Source organism: Cervus canadensis, chromosome 4, assembly GCF_019320065.1.
Source record: "Cervus canadensis isolate Bull #8, Minnesota chromosome 4, ASM1932006v1, whole genome shotgun sequence".
NCBI classification, from domain to species: Eukaryota; Metazoa; Chordata; class Mammalia; order Artiodactyla; family Cervidae; genus Cervus; species Cervus canadensis.
In genome coordinates this window covers 90,534,385-90,548,880 of record NC_057389.1, presented here as the reverse complement: position 1 = coordinate 90,548,880, position 14,496 = coordinate 90,534,385, and the positions used below count along the sequence as shown (strand labels likewise).

Below are 14,496 nucleotides of genomic sequence, written 5' to 3'. Positions count from 1 at the left end.
AGACTCCTCTGTCCATGGAATTCTCCAGGCAAGAATGCTGGAGTGGGTTTGCTATTTCCTTCTTCAGGAGATCTTCCCAACCCAGGAATCGAACCCCTGCATTCCAGGCAGATTCTTCATCATCTGAGCCACCAGAGAAGCCCCAACTGAGAACTTAGCACCCAATAATTGCTGGCTTAGCGCCAACCTTCCCCCAGGCCTCCTTATCAAGTGTTGCCCAAGCCCATTGCTGCTACTAAACTCGGGAACAGAAGTTAAGTGGATCACCGGTTTGTGGTCCCGTAGCTCCAGGCAGGCACACACAGTATCCTTCAGACACAAGGGAGAAATTTCTGCCAGCGTGGAACTATGCCTGGGGAAGATAAAGGGGTTGATATTGCCTTGCGATCCCACTTTCTCTCTGCACACAAGCTAGGGAAGTGTGTCTGAGCTCACGTCTATGAACGTGTCGTCGGGGCGTGCTCCTCCGGCAACTTTGAAAGTGTCTGCAGTGTCTGCAGGGACGCTTTCGCCTGTCATTTCAGCAGGGAACGCAACTTCTCCGAGAACCAGTGGAGGGGCGGGGCCAGGTGGGCAGGGGGCGTGCCCCGGCCCCGCGGGGCGGGGTCCACGTGGATGACGTGCGGGGCCACGCCCCCACCTTGGGACAGACCCGGAAGCGGCGGCGCCCCTAGGGAAAGATGGCGCCCTCGGGGCTGAAGGCGGTGGTAGGGGAAAGTGAGTGCCGCCCCCTGGGGGCGGGGGGCCGGGGGCGCACGGGCTCTGGGAGGCAAGCGGCGGGGAGTTGGGGACCTGGCTGGGCGTCTAGCACCTGACCCTCGAGGGGGTGGGCGGGGACTTGGCTCTCCCTTGATGGAGCGGAACAAAGTTGGGAGACTAAACTCCGGGGACCCAAAGGAATCAGACTAAGGGTGGCGAGACAGGCGCTGGGCATGGACTCCTAGACCCCCTAGAGAATGTGCGTGGGGAGGGCACCGCTGGGCAGCCAGGCTCCCGGGTGTCTGAGCCGGGCAAAGTCCGGCGGGCTGGACTCTTGGGGCCCCATGGTGCGGACCGCGGCCGGCCGGGCCTGGGTGCGCTGGTCAGCGACCCCAGGTGGTGAGAGTGCTCAGGATGCGCGTCCAGGCTCCAATGCAGATCCAAGGGCGGGGGACGCCTTGCTCCTTGCCCGGCCCCCAAGAGCCCCGTGCAGCCTGGGGACCCTGGCATCCAGGCCTGGCGGGCCGGGTGCTGGGGGGAGGGGTGGAGGTCTTCCCCTCCCCCACCTCCTGTAGTTCCGGCCTCAGAGGCTCCTTCCGCCCTGGCAGTCTTGATAACAGTGGACAGGACACTCTTGCTGGGCGGGGCCACCCTGGCCCTTTTGCCCACTCCCTCCACTAGGGAGAGCCGAGTGTGGCTCAAACTCCCCAAACCCCAACTGAAAAAGGAGCCTCCTCCTATGAAGGGGTTGATGGGGAGACAGGAGAGCCACTGATTCCATTTTACAAATGAGGAAACTGAGGCTGGATATTGGGTAATGGGATGACCACAGCCAGGCATGTTTCAGGCAGGGATCCAGGGGTCCTGCGTTCTGGTTCAGGGTAAACGATGGAGGTGGAATGAGGGTGGCTGAAATCTACATGACAGGAGTACTCCAGTAGATAGGGGGATGGAGAGCCCAGCTCTGGAGGCAGGTAGACCTGTTATGTGAGTCCTGGCTTTCCAGTTATTCGTTTATCTAAAGCATATTTATCTACTACTTATGCTTCAGGCACTTGCCACTTAGGTGCTGAGGGTCCTTAGGCAACTTACTTCTCCTCTCTGAACCTCAGTGGCCCTGTCTATAATTTGGGGGTGACCAGGAGCTACCTCAAAGGACTGAGGGGGAGGAGTAAATGGGAGTTCCGATGGAAGTCCAGCCCAGGACCCAGAATGTTAGGGGAAACCGTGGGGCCAGAGAACCCCACATACTGAGCCCACCCCTCATTTCCCTGCAGAAATTTTGAGCGGAGTCATTCGGAGCGTCAAGAAAGATGGGGAGTGGAAGGTAGGGGCAAGATAGAATGCCTTGTTCAAACCCATATGGGGGGGCCCTGAATGTGGGACACCCCCCACCTCCAGCTCCTCGAGGAGGCTGCTGGTCCACAGAGGTGGGGTCACATGGGTGGGTCTGGGATGGGCTTGGGTGGGGTCCTGGGTCCTCTCGTTCAGCCAGCTCATGAAGCTGAGAGACTTGTCCATGGCTCCAGCCCCTCCTCGGGGACAGCTTCAGCCTCTCCCACCCTCTTTTCTGTCCATTCCATCCATCTGGACAGGTGCTCATCATGGACCACCCGAGCATGCGCATCTTGTCATCCTGCTGCAAGATGTCAGACATCCTGGCCGAGGGCATCACCAGTGAGTGGCTACCCCCACCCCAGGCTGCCCAGCTGGGACCAGTGTGTGGGATCCCCTGAAATTGTCCAGAACTTCCACGGATGCAGTTTCCTGTACAGACAGCCCAGATATGGCAACCCCTAGATAGGCAGACTTCCCACACAAGGGGCTCCCCAGCTGCAACCCCGAAGGGGTCAGCCTCCCCAGCTGTGTAACCCCCTTGTGTGGAACTCCATGTGGGACTCTCAGCATGTGACCCTGAGAATGTGTAACTTTCTAAGGTCGATCCCCAGGAGGCGATGACTGTGTGATCCCAAATGTACAGAGCCCTGCCCATGTAGCTCTTAGCCCTGTGATCCATGGATGTGTCCCCTGAAGCTCAGGAGCCTCAGGGAGTGTGCATTTCCCCTCCTGCCTCTGTACCCCAAGTGTCCAGCTCCCTGAGTGTGAGACTCTGCCATGTGCCCTGGCCCCAGTGCCATCCACACATGTCCCCTTTCTCTGTTCCTACTAGTTGTGGAGGACATCAACAAAAGACGAGAACCCATCCCCAGCCTGGAGGCTATTTATCTGCTGAGCCCCACGGAGAAGGTGCCTATGATAGCGTGTCTGTGTGAGCATGCGTGTGTGTGGGGGCGCATGTCTGTGTGTGTATAGGGGGCAGGCAGCAGCTGGGAGGTTGGGTCAGGGGATGGTCTGTCTAAGGGTACTGGGCCAGGCCTGGAGCGTGATCCGCCTTCCCCAGTCGGTACAGGCCCTGATCGCAGATTTCCGGGGGACCCCGACCTTCACCTACAAAGCAGCACACGTCTTCTTCACCGACAGTGAGTGAGGAGAGCCGGGTGGGGGTGCGGTGTGGGGGTCAGGGTAAGGGGGTATGAGGGCTGCCCTGGCCTGATGCCCCATCTTGCCCATTCCCAGCCTGCCCTGAGCCCCTGTTCAGCGAGCTGGGTCGCTCCCGTCTGGCAAAGGTGGTGAAGACGCTGAAAGAGATCCACCTTGCCTTCCTCCCGTACGAAGCTCAGGTATAGCCCAGCCTAGTTCTGGGTAGGAAGTGGGGCTTTGTCATCAAATATCCCAGGTTCCCTAGGAAACAGGCAAGGCGATAAGTAAAGGGGGTGCTGAATCAGAAAGGAAAGCAGCTGACAACTGGTGGAATGAACTGTTAGTGCAATAGTCACCTGCAGTTCTGTCTCCCTGGGCAACAGCAGGGGCACCATACAGCTCACCTCTCTGTCTTCCCACCCAAGGCGGAGGGGGCTGGGGTATTCCACAGAACAGTAGTAGGGGGCTGCCCCAGACCTGCAAAGCAGGCTCCAGAGACCAGAGGAAGGCCCAGGGAGTGGCACATGGCCACGGCTGGAGGTGGGCAGGGGCGCACCTCCAGTGGTGGCGGCTCTCTGCCCTCCCAGGTGTTCTCCCTGGATGCCCCCCACAGCACCTACAACCTCTACTGCCCCTTCCGGGCAGGCGAGCGAGCACGGCAGCTGGAGGTGCTGGCCCAGCAGATCGCCACCCTGTGCGCCACCCTGCAGGAGTACCCGGCCATCCGCTACCGCAGGTGCGTCCCCAGCTGGATGCCACCCTGACCTTGACCCCAGCCTGCTTCCAACCTTGCACCTCTCTTCCAACCCCAGCTCCAGTCCTCACCCTGACCCCTGACTCCCATCCCTAACCCCATCCCTGACTCCCAGTCTGTGCCAACTGGCCCTCCCCAACCCCACACCCTGAGGCACCCACCCCATGTCTGCCCACCCCACACCCAGGGGCCCAGAGGACACGGCACAGCTGGCCCACGCCGTCCTAGCCAAGCTGAACGCCTTTAAGGCAGACACTCCCAATCTGGGCGAGGTGAGGGGGCTTTCTGGGGAGGTGGAGGGAGGCTCCAGCCAGGGTCAGGGTCAATGACTTCATACCCCTGCCCACCCCTTTTATCCCAGGGCCCTGAGAAGACTCGCTCACAGTTACTCATCATGGACCGGGCGGCCGACCCCGTGTCCCCACTGCTGCATGAGCTCACGTTCCAGGCCATGGTCTACGACCTGCTGGACATCGAGCAGGACACCTACAGGTGGGCAGACCCTGGAACTTGTCCTCTGCCTTCACTGCAGACCCAAGTCCCTGGTCTTCAGCGAGTGCTCGCAACCTTCATGTCTCTGGCTTTCCCAGGTACGAGACCACGGGGCTCAGTGAGGCCCGGGAGAAGGCGGTGCTGCTGGACGAGGATGATGACCTGTGGGTGGAGCTTCGGCACATGCACATTGCGGACGTGTCCAAGTACGTGCGCGCGCCTGCCTGTGCTTGCGGTGGGCACCAAGGTTGGGGGCCCTCTGGCACGCGGTCGTCCCCCTGCTCCCCCACTGTGGACCCAGTACTCCGTGAATGCCTGTCAACGAGCCACACCCCTCTGCTGGCCTCCCCATGCCTCTCCAGTGTGGGCTCGCACGCGACCTGTGTCCCCTGACTGGCATCCCCGGGCCGTGTGACCCCACCCCCACCTCTGCCCTCAAATGACCGTCTCAGCACCAGTCCCCAACCTACCCCCTGCCCACTCTCACCGCCAGGAAGGTCACGGAGCTCCTAAAGAACTTCTGTGAGAGCAAGAGGCTGACCACAGACAAGGTAGACTGTAGGATGTAGGGTGCGGCCCGGGCAGGGTGGACCACTTGGGAGGGGCGGGGCCTCAGTCGGGAGCCCCAACCTGGACTGGGGGACTCGGGTAGGCAGGGCCTGGCCTCACGCTCAGCCTTGTTTCCAGGCCAACATCAAAGACCTGTCCCATATCCTGAAAAAGATGCCACAGTACCAGAAGGAGCTGAACAAGGTGAGTGATGAGTGGAGACCAGGAACCTCGCGCCTCCAACTGTCACCCCGTCTCCACCCTGATTCAGTCTCTGTTACCGCTGACTCCCACACCTACCCTGCAGTACTCTACGCACCTGCATTTAGCCGATGACTGCATGAAGCATTTCAAGGGCTGCGTGGAGAAGCTGTGCAGCGTGGAGCAGGTGGGTGGGCCCTGGGCAGGGGTGGGGTCTGCATGGGCTGGGCTGGGAGTCGGGGGGCGGGGCCTGTGGAGAGGCATTTCTGGGACAGTCTATGACTTGTGGGGGGCGGCCCAGCCTAGAGAAAGGTAGGACCTGGGTAAGGGGTGGGGCCTCTGGAGAGGTGTGGCCTGTGTGAGGGGTGAGATCTGTGGAGCGGAGACTGGAGTGTGGGGGTAGGGCCTGTGGGGGCCAGCCCCTTGGAGAGGCAGTTTCTTGTGGGGAGGGCAAGCCCAAGGAGCTCAGACGGCAATCTGCCTGCAATTAGGGACACTCAGGTTTGATCCCTGGGTCAGGAAGATCCCCTGGAGAAGGAAATGGCAACCCACTCCAGTATTGTTGCCTGGAGAATTCCTTGGACAGAGGAGCCTGGCTGGCTACAGTCCATGGGGTTATGAAGAGTCGGACACCACTGAGCAATTAACACAGACCCTTGGAAACGGCCGTCCTGGATAAGGGGCGGGGCCTGTGGAGAGGTGTGGCCTGTGCAAGGGGTGTGGCCTGTAGGGGAGGAGGCTGAACTGCGAGAGGGTAAAGCCTATGGCGAAGAGGGGCCTGTGTGCGGGGTGGGGCCTCACAGCGAACAGGTGTAGAACCTTCAGAGACTGGTAGAGCAAAATGAAGCCCAGAGGTCTTGCCGAGGTCCATGGGGACGCCCCTGCCTTGCCACGTCCCCCCACGTGGTGGCTGACCCCCACGTCCTGCAGGACTTAGCCATGGGCTCGGACGCAGAGGGCGAGAAGATCAAGGACGCCATGAAGCTGATTGTACCGGTGCTGCTGGACGCTGCAGTGCCAGCCTACGACAAGATCCGGGTTCTGTTGCTCTACATCCTGCTACGGAATGGTAGATAGGGGGCCTGGAGTCAGGGGCGGGGGGTTGGTATACCACCATTCACCGCGGTCTCCGGTGACTGTGGGAGGCCCTCACCCCCGCAGATGCCCCCACACATCAGGCAGGCCAAACCCCGCAGATACCCCTCTGGACTTTGGGCCACCCTCCATTGGCCTCCGTTGGCGTGGAGACCCTCTGAATCTATTTTTAGGACTCCTCCAAATTTGGCCGCCTCAACTGATTCCAGAGGCTCCCCCAATCTACCACCCACTCTGGGATTCCCATCCAGAGTTCTAACACGAGGAGTCCGCCCTCTGTGCTAGCCTAGGTGGCTCCCCCGGTCCCAAGGGTCTCCCGACTGCTGGATGCCCCCGCCCCAAGCCCCTCAACCCAGAAGTCCGCGTGGCCACCTCTGCACCCTCCCCCTTGCCCACACCACCCTGTGAGCCTGCGCGTAAGCCCCACCCACCGGCCGCCTCCAGGTGTGAGCGAGGAGAACCTGGCCAAGCTGATTCAGCATGCCAACGTGCAGGCGCACAGCAGCCTCATCAGGAACCTGGAGCAGCTGGGGGGCACTGTCACCAACCCCGGGGTACGCCGGGCAGGGAGGGGGTGGGGGCGCTGGGTCAGAGGGGAGTGACTGGGGTCAGAGGGCACAGCACCAGGGCGGGGATACTCCAGGCGTGATGTGGTTTTCGGAGCACGGGGAGCCCTGAGTAGGGTCTGGGGGTTGGCGGGCAGCAGGGCTGTTCCCAGTCTCAGAGTCACGGGAGAAGTGGGGGCCATGAGGCATAGAGCCTGAGCCCTGGTGGCGCTGCCACGTGGGGCGTGTGGTCCAAGTCCCACGGGTAGACAGCTGGGTCCCCAGCACGGGGCACTTGGTCGACCCTGGGCTCCCGGAGGTCTCAGGCCACCAGTGCACCCGGAACACACACGGCAGCTTCCTGGGCTCGGCTCTCGGCACGTCCCTCCTCCCTCGACCTTGCTTCCGGTGCCACTCGACTGCGGGCACCTCTCGTGTTCTCCCCCTGCCTGTCCTCTGCCTCTCTCCCAGGCCCCCGTCTGTCACCCTGTCCACCGCCTCTCAGTTCCCCTGTTTCTGCGTCCTCCGTTGTCCGTCCCCATCTCTCTCTCAGTCCTGATCTTTTTCCTTGTCTCATCTTGGTTTCATCACCTGTGTATTTCTTCCTCCCTCTCTCTCTCGTTTTCCCTTCCTTGCTCTGTCTGCAACCTCCCCCAGCCCGACAAGCCCCATCTGTGACCTGCCTCCTTCTCCCTAATTCCCCCACCGACCCCACCCACCCCACCTGTAGGGCTCTGGGACCACCAGCCGACTGGAGCGGAGGGAGCGCTCAGAGCCCACCTATCAGCTGTCTCGATGGACTCCCGTCGTCAAGGATGTGATGGAGGTACCCCTGGTGGGGGTGGGACCTGACCTCCCCCATCCAGGCCACGCTCAGCCCCTCCCTGCTCACTGTCCTAAGCCCCGGGGCTTAAGAGAAAATCCCTCATTATGGGCATCCCCGTGGCTCTGCCTGGGGTCCAGGGGCAACCCCATCCCACACTGGAGGAACTGGGGCGCAGAGAGAGAGAAGAGCTTAATCTTCTCTCCACTTGCTGGTCCCCTCTTCTGTCCCCCTCTATTAACTCTGCCCCCCAGGACGCCACCTGGGTCCCCCTTTGCCCTGCCCATACCAGCCCCAGCCCCACTGTGGGAGCCAAAAGCAGTGGCAGCCGAAAAGACCTGGCCAGGGACTTGGCTTCCTGCTTCCTGCCATCTGTATGGAGTCCTGGCACCTCTGCCTACTTCTTGAGGCCCCCTTATCCCTATGGATCCTGGATGCCTAGACCTCCGGGTTCCTGAGGGACGAGGGGCTCAGAATCTTGGCTTCTCCAGGGGCTGGAGGTCCACACTCCTCAGTCCCTGAGAAGCTGAGCAGGAGCAGGGTCCTTAAGAAGCTAAGCCCCGGGTCCTGGGTCATTAAGGGGCCAGAGGTACAGGTAGTGGCCCCTGTCTGCCAGGATCTTGGCTCATGAACATACCCGGTGGAGGAGGCCCCAGACCTTGGGCCTCACTGCCCGGGCGCCTCTCCTCAGCCTCCCTCTCTGGCCCTAGGATGCTGTGGAAGACCGGCTGGACCGAAAGCTGTGGCCCTTTGTGTCTGACCCTGCCCCCACATCCAGCTCCCAGGCTGCCGTCAGGTGAGGCCGGGGACACCCCCGGACCCACAGGAAGTGAGGCTTGGGTGGGGGGGTGATCTGCCACCCAGTCTGACCTCTGCCTGCCTTCCTTGCACAGTGCCCGCTTCGGCCACTGGCACAAGAACAAGGCAGGCGTGGAGGCCCGGGCAGGGCCCCGGCTTATTGTCTACATCGTGGGTGGCGTGGCCATGTCAGAGATGCGGGCCGCCTACGAAGTGACCAGGGCCACTGATGGCAAGTGGGAGGTGCTCATCGGTGAGTGGCCAAGACTGGGGTCTCCTGGGCTGGGCAGGGGCTGGGAGCCCAACTCTCCCGCCTGTGGGTTCCTGGTGAACTGATAGCTGTGTGCCTTCTGGGTCCCCAAGCCCTGGAGCCTCTGCAGGGCTGGCATCTGGGAGCCCTAGGTGAGAGGGGTTAGGCCTTGGCTTCCCAGGGATGGGGTCCCCTGGGAGTGGACCCTTCCCTTTCCAAGAGGTGAGACTCCTGAGTCCTGAGAGCCAGGGTTTTCCTGAGCGACCCTCTGGGTGGAAGGGTCAGGGGCCAAGGCCACTCCCGCAGCCCTTGCCTCCCGCCCAGGCTCCTCGCACATCCTCACCCCGACCCGCTTCCTGGATGATCTGAAGACTCTGGACCAGAAGCTAGAGGGTGTCTCCCTGCCCTGACCCCCGCCTGACCTGCTGCGTCCCTTTCCAGAGAAATAAACTCCCATCTTTCTGCCAGCTGGCACCCACCTTGCTTTCTTTCCAAGGGAGCCATGTGGGGCCCACCTCCCTTGGGTCCCATCCCCTGACCTGTGCCTCAGGCCTCACCCAACCCTGTTCTTCCAGAGGGCGTTCCACGTTCTAAGGTGAACACGGACTCCAAGATCTACTAGCTTCCAGGTTCCAGCCAACATCTTGGGTTGGCCTTTCCAGAACCTGGGAACCAGTGATGGTTCTCTTGGCCATGCTGATGGGACCGTCAGTAGTAGAGTATCAACAGACCAAACAGACTTCCCCAGCCCTGCTGGTGCTGTCTCCTTGGGACCTGCAGCCACACAGATCAGGCGTCTTTTCCACTTCCTAAGATCAGAACTGGCATTTGTGTGAGGACAGGAACATGGCAAACGATGCCCACCCAGTTCCCATCCCAGAGAGTTAGAGCTCATCCTGCTTCTTCCTCTCCATTTCTGGCAGGGTATTCACAGGGGTTCCTAACTGCAGGACTTACCAGGGCTTTTACTGGGTGGATTAGTATGCCGGGGCTGCCATGACCAAGTCCCACATTCCAGGTGTCCTACACAACAGAAATTTTTCTCTTCCGTTTGTGGAGACCAGGAGTCTAAGATCAAGGTGTCGGCAGGGTTGATTTCTTTAAAGGCCTCTCTCCTTGACTCATAGATGGCTGTCTTCTCCTTGTGTCCTCACACGGTCTTGTCTCTGTGCGTATCTGTGTCCTAATCTCCTCTTAAGGACACCAGTCGTATTGGCTTAGAGTCTACACTACTGACCTCATTTGGACTTAATTATCTTTTTTTTTTTTTTTAAATCACTTCTCTCCATTCTGGATCATCCCTTTGATTTATTCTCCCCGACTGACACTGTCAAAGAAAAAAATTTGGGGGACTATACTGACTCTTAATTGCAGCACACAGGATCTTTTGTTGCAGTATGTGGGATCTAGTTCCCCAACCAGGGATCAACCTGTGCCCCCTGCATTGGGAGCATGGAATCTTAGCCACTGAACCACCAGGGAAGTCCCAACTTAATGATTTTTCTGAAAGTCTCATCTCCAAATAGAGTCACATTCTGAGGCATAGATAGGGCTTAGGACTCCAGCATGTGAATTTTCTGGGGACACAGTTCAGTCCATAACCCTCAGCTAAAATGAGATGTGAATCTTACAGCGTGAATAAGAGCTATGAAGGCTCTTTCCTCTGGGGGCACAGACACATTGCCTGGTCAGAAGTCTGTACCACATGGGGCTAAGGGAGCCCTGAGGACACCATAATCCACTCAGCCTGGGGCAGTCAGGGAAGGCTTCCTAGAGGAGGTGGAACTTAAGAGAATGTGAAGAGAAAGTGAAGATGTGTTACCTGCGAAGGGAGGGGGCATGTGGGGGCAAAAGCAAGACGGCAGAACAGAGCCAGTGGGAAAGGGGCTTGAGAGGGGACAAGGTCTAAGAGCCACCTGCGGCCTGAGTGAGAATACGACCCCTGGATATGACGACCCCTGCTTCAGTGACGGGAAACTGCAGAAGGGATCTCAGCAGGGTCAGGTGGGGTCCAAGTGTAGTGTGGGTGATGGGGCTTAGCTGGGATGGGTGCCAGGGGAGGGGACCCTGATGGGAGGATAAGCTGAATGTCATGACCACCCCCCTCCAGGTAGAGCACTACCCTACCTGTGATCCTGGAGTAGTGGCCATCTAAGGTTGGGACCAAGAGAGTGTGGGCAGACACGGGACACCTAGGCCCCTCCTTTCCCACCTACCGAAGACTTGGCCCTGATTTTGAGGTCACCTATCCTTTTTGTTTTTTTGGTGGGGGCAGGCTGTGCAGCATGCGGGATCCCAGTTTCCCCAACCGGGAATTGAAGTCATGCCCCCTGCATAGGGAGCATGGAATTCTAACCACTGGACCACCAGGGAAGTCCTGAGGTCACCTCTCCTTTCGAGAATTCGGAGAAATCTAAAGACACCCTTCCCAGAAAAATCACACACACAGTTTTGCAGGTGGGGCCTTGGAGAAGCAAAAACCCCTCCAATTCAGCATTTTTTCTGAGATTTACAGGGCTTCTCTGGTGGCTAAGTGGTAAAGAATCTGCCTGCCAATGAAGGAGATGCAGGAGGGCATGGCAACCCACTCCAGTATTCTTGTCTGGAGAACCCCATGGACAGAGGAGCCTGGCAGCCTTATAGTCCATGGGGTGGCAAAAGAGTCAGACATGACTGAGTGACTAAACAACAACAATAGCCACAACCAAGACTTACATGAAGCTCCTGACAGGGCAGAAAGATGGGCGTGCAAGGCCCTCAAGTAGATAGGATGCAGGGAAGAAAGTGGGTCATCTCGGACCCCTGAGACATCCCGTCCTGGATGCAAGGCTCCCTTCACAGACTCAGCAGGGAAGCCTTTCAACTGGTGGGAGACGCAATGGGAGGGAGGTGGTTTTAGAAGTTTAACTTAAAAAAAAAAATTGTTTATTTTTGGCAGCGGGGCACCTTAGTTCCCCGACCAGCGATGGAACCCGCATCTCCCCGCAATGAAAGAGTGGGTTCTAACTCCTGGACCACCAGGGAAGTCCCCAAAATTTAACATTTAAACCTTGCTCTGGGAAGCCAGAGAAATATCAATAACCTCAGATAGGCAGATGACACCATCTTTATGGCAGATAGTGAAGAACTAAAGAGCCTCTTGATGAAAGTGAAAGAGGAGAATGAAAAAGTTGGCTTAGAACTCAACATTCAGAAAACTGAGATCATGGCACCCAGTCCAATCACTTCATGGTAAATAGATGGGGAAATAATGGAAGCAGTTCTCGAGAGGCTTTATTTTGGGGGTCTCCAAAAATCACTGCAGATGGTGATTGCAGTCATGAAATTAAAAGGATGCTTGCTCCTTGGAAGAAAGGCTATGATCAACCTAGACAGCATATTAAACAAAGGTCCGTCTAGTCAAAGCTATGGCTTTTCCAGTAGTCATGTATGGATGCAAGAGTTGAACTATAAAGAAAGCTGAGCTCAGAACTGATGCTTTTGAACTGTGGTGTTGGAGAAGACTCTTGAGAGTCCCTTGGACAGCAAAGAGATCCAACCAGTCCATCCTAAAGGAAATCAATCCTGAATACTCATTGGAAGGACTGATGCTGAAGCTGAAACTCCAATACTTTGGCCACCTGATGCGAAGAACTGACTCATTTGAAAAGACCCTGATGCTGGGAAAGTTTGAAGGGGAGAGGAGGGGACGACAGAGGATGGATGGTTGGATGGCATCACTGACTCGATGGACATGAGTTTGAATAAACTCTGGGAGTTGGTGATGGACAGGGAAGCCTGGCGTGCTGCAGTTCATGGGGTCTCAAAGAGTCGGACAGGACTGTGTGACTGAACTGAACTGAACTGGGAAGCCTCCGTGTTCCCTCCGGGGCCCGCTTAGGCAGGTAAGCGCTCTGAGCGCAAGGGGGCGCTATGGCTCAACTCGCCGGTTGCTTTAATGAACGATCAAAAAGCGTCTGTAACCGGGAATTTGGGTGACCCTAATTAGAGACCTCGCCGGGGGCGGGGGAGTAGTTACTACGTAGTTCTCAGCGCCAACGAAATTCTGTTGTTTAAATCGCCTCGGCCTCGGCCCCTTATTTGTACGTAAATGATGTTGTTAAATCTCCCACCTAAGGGCATTTTATTCTAAGAATATTCACGGACCCCACCCACCATGGACCCGAGCAGCCAGTAGTGTCAGTCCTGACCACGCCCCCAGGTATCACGCCAAGTGCCCCACACGCGTTGCACAGAATTCTCAAAACCCTCTCAGGAGAGTAAACTCCAGCCTCTCTGCGTTCCTTGATGCATTACGTCAGGCGCTCCATGATGTCGTGTCCCTACGGTTGGCCGGTGGCTGGGGTGAGGGCAAGGGGGGAGGTCTCTGATGCCCAGCAACTCTCCGCATAAAGGTTTTAGTGGTCGTGGATTCCTGCCAGTTTATCCCTTAAAAAAATTTTTTTTCTCTCTGCCTGGGGGCGTTCAGGATCCTAGTTCCCCTACCAGGGATTGCCCCCTGCACCTTAGACCCGCAGGGAATTCCTTCCATCTCCCTTTTTTAATTTTTTTTTTTTTTTTGAGGTGCCTGGAGGTTTGCAGGATCTTAGTTCCCCTAACAGAGAATGAACCCAGGCCACGCAGGGAAAGCAAGGAGTCCTAACCACTGAATAGCCAGGAAATTCCTAAATCTTTTTTTCCCCAGTATTTAAAACTTCGCTGGTGGCTCAGACGGTCACGAATCTGGCTGCAATGCAGGAGACCTGGGTTTGATTCCTGGTTTGGGAAGATCCCCTGGAGAAGGAAATGGCAACCCACTCCAGTATTCTTGCCTGGAGAATCCCATGGACAGAGGAGCCTGGTGGGCTACAGTCCATGGGGTTGCAAAAGAGTCAGACACAACTGAGCGACTAACACTTTCATGTAACTGTGTGTGTGCATGCTCAGTCATGTCAGACTCTTTGCAACCCCATGGACTGTAGCCTGCCAGCTTCCTCTGCCCATGGAATTTTCCAGGCAAGAATACTGGAGTGAGTTGCCAGTTCCTACTCCAATCTATATACCTATCTATTGTCAATAACTCTTGAGGATTATTTTCATCCCTGTCATTTCTCACACTGGAATCAGCTGGAATCCTTCTTCTTTTAAATTTTTTAATACGTATTTATTTGGCCTCACCAGGTCTTTAGGTGCAGCATATGAGATCCAGTTCCCTGACCAGGGATTGAACCCAGACCCTCTGCAGTGGGAGCATGGAGTGTTAGCCACTGGACCACCAGGGAAGTCCCTGGAACCCTTCTTGAAAGGACTGTCCCTCAGAAACAACTGTAGTTGGTTTGTGGAGAAAGTAGCAACCTAAGGCTTTTTAGGTATTATTTGTAGGTGTGGCTTAGGTCCCCAGGATCCCCAGGAGACAACTGAACATGTGAGCTCATCAGGGAGGCCTGGGGTGCAAACAGACCCCAGAGTCACTGTTGGGTCACAGTATAACCTTAGCAGCAACACTTAGAAACCCCTGGCTGCCACAGTGATAATAATATATGGATGTAATATTAATATGTACTATAATAATATAGTCTTGATGTAATAATACATTATTATTATTATTGAATACCCAAAAGGGGTCCAGCTCTGGGCTGGGCAGTGTAGTTCCCAGGATGTACTAAGAAGGAGAGCCCCACAAAGTGAGAAAGGGATTCCTCAGGTCAGCAGCAGGGCTTGGGAAGGTCAGGAGGGCACCCCTGGGGTGGTGAGCACTGATGTTCTGGAGGGGGGTTGGGAACACATCATAGCAGGTGTTGGTTCTCAGTCCATGCTATGCAGGGCAGGG

The 14,496-nt window shown here is 57.2% G+C and overlaps 1 protein-coding gene across 2 annotated transcripts; it reads left to right on the top strand.

The window, feature by feature from the left end:
- The first annotated feature begins 628 nt into the window (after nucleotides 1-628).
- STXBP2 (syntaxin binding protein 2) lies at nucleotides 629-9,154 on the top strand. Of its 2 annotated transcripts, none has more exons than XM_043466479.1 (19): nucleotides 629-717; nucleotides 1,977-2,026; nucleotides 2,295-2,376; nucleotides 2,870-2,946; nucleotides 3,101-3,179; nucleotides 3,277-3,380; nucleotides 3,768-3,916; nucleotides 4,122-4,206; nucleotides 4,296-4,426; nucleotides 4,525-4,632; nucleotides 4,920-4,977; nucleotides 5,114-5,179; nucleotides 5,283-5,363; nucleotides 6,107-6,245; nucleotides 6,716-6,825; nucleotides 7,547-7,642; nucleotides 8,350-8,435; nucleotides 8,533-8,690; nucleotides 9,012-9,154. In XM_043466479.1, the coding sequence occupies exons 1-19, from the start codon at nucleotides 681-683 to the stop codon at nucleotides 9,095-9,097; spliced, it is 1,782 nt and encodes a 593-aa protein (XP_043322414.1). In that variant the 5' UTR covers nucleotides 629-680; the 3' UTR covers nucleotides 9,098-9,154. The 2 variants fall into 2 exon arrangements, with proteins under 2 accessions (XP_043322414.1, XP_043322415.1); XM_043466480.1 differs by having other exon boundaries at nucleotides 652-721.
- Nucleotides 9,155-14,496: the final 5,342 nt, after the last annotated feature.

Coding starts and splice junctions, on each gene's coding strand:
- STXBP2 (XM_043466479.1), top strand. CDS start 681: ATGGCGCCCTCGGGGCTGAAGGCGGTGGTAGGGGAAA. Junction 3,381..3,767: donor TCCTCCCGTACGAAGCTCAG/GTATAGCCCAGC, acceptor CTGCCCTCCCAG/GTGTTCTCCCTGGATGCCCC. Junction 4,978..5,113: donor AGAGGCTGACCACAGACAAG/GTAGACTGTAGG, acceptor CCTTGTTTCCAG/GCCAACATCAAAGACCTGTC.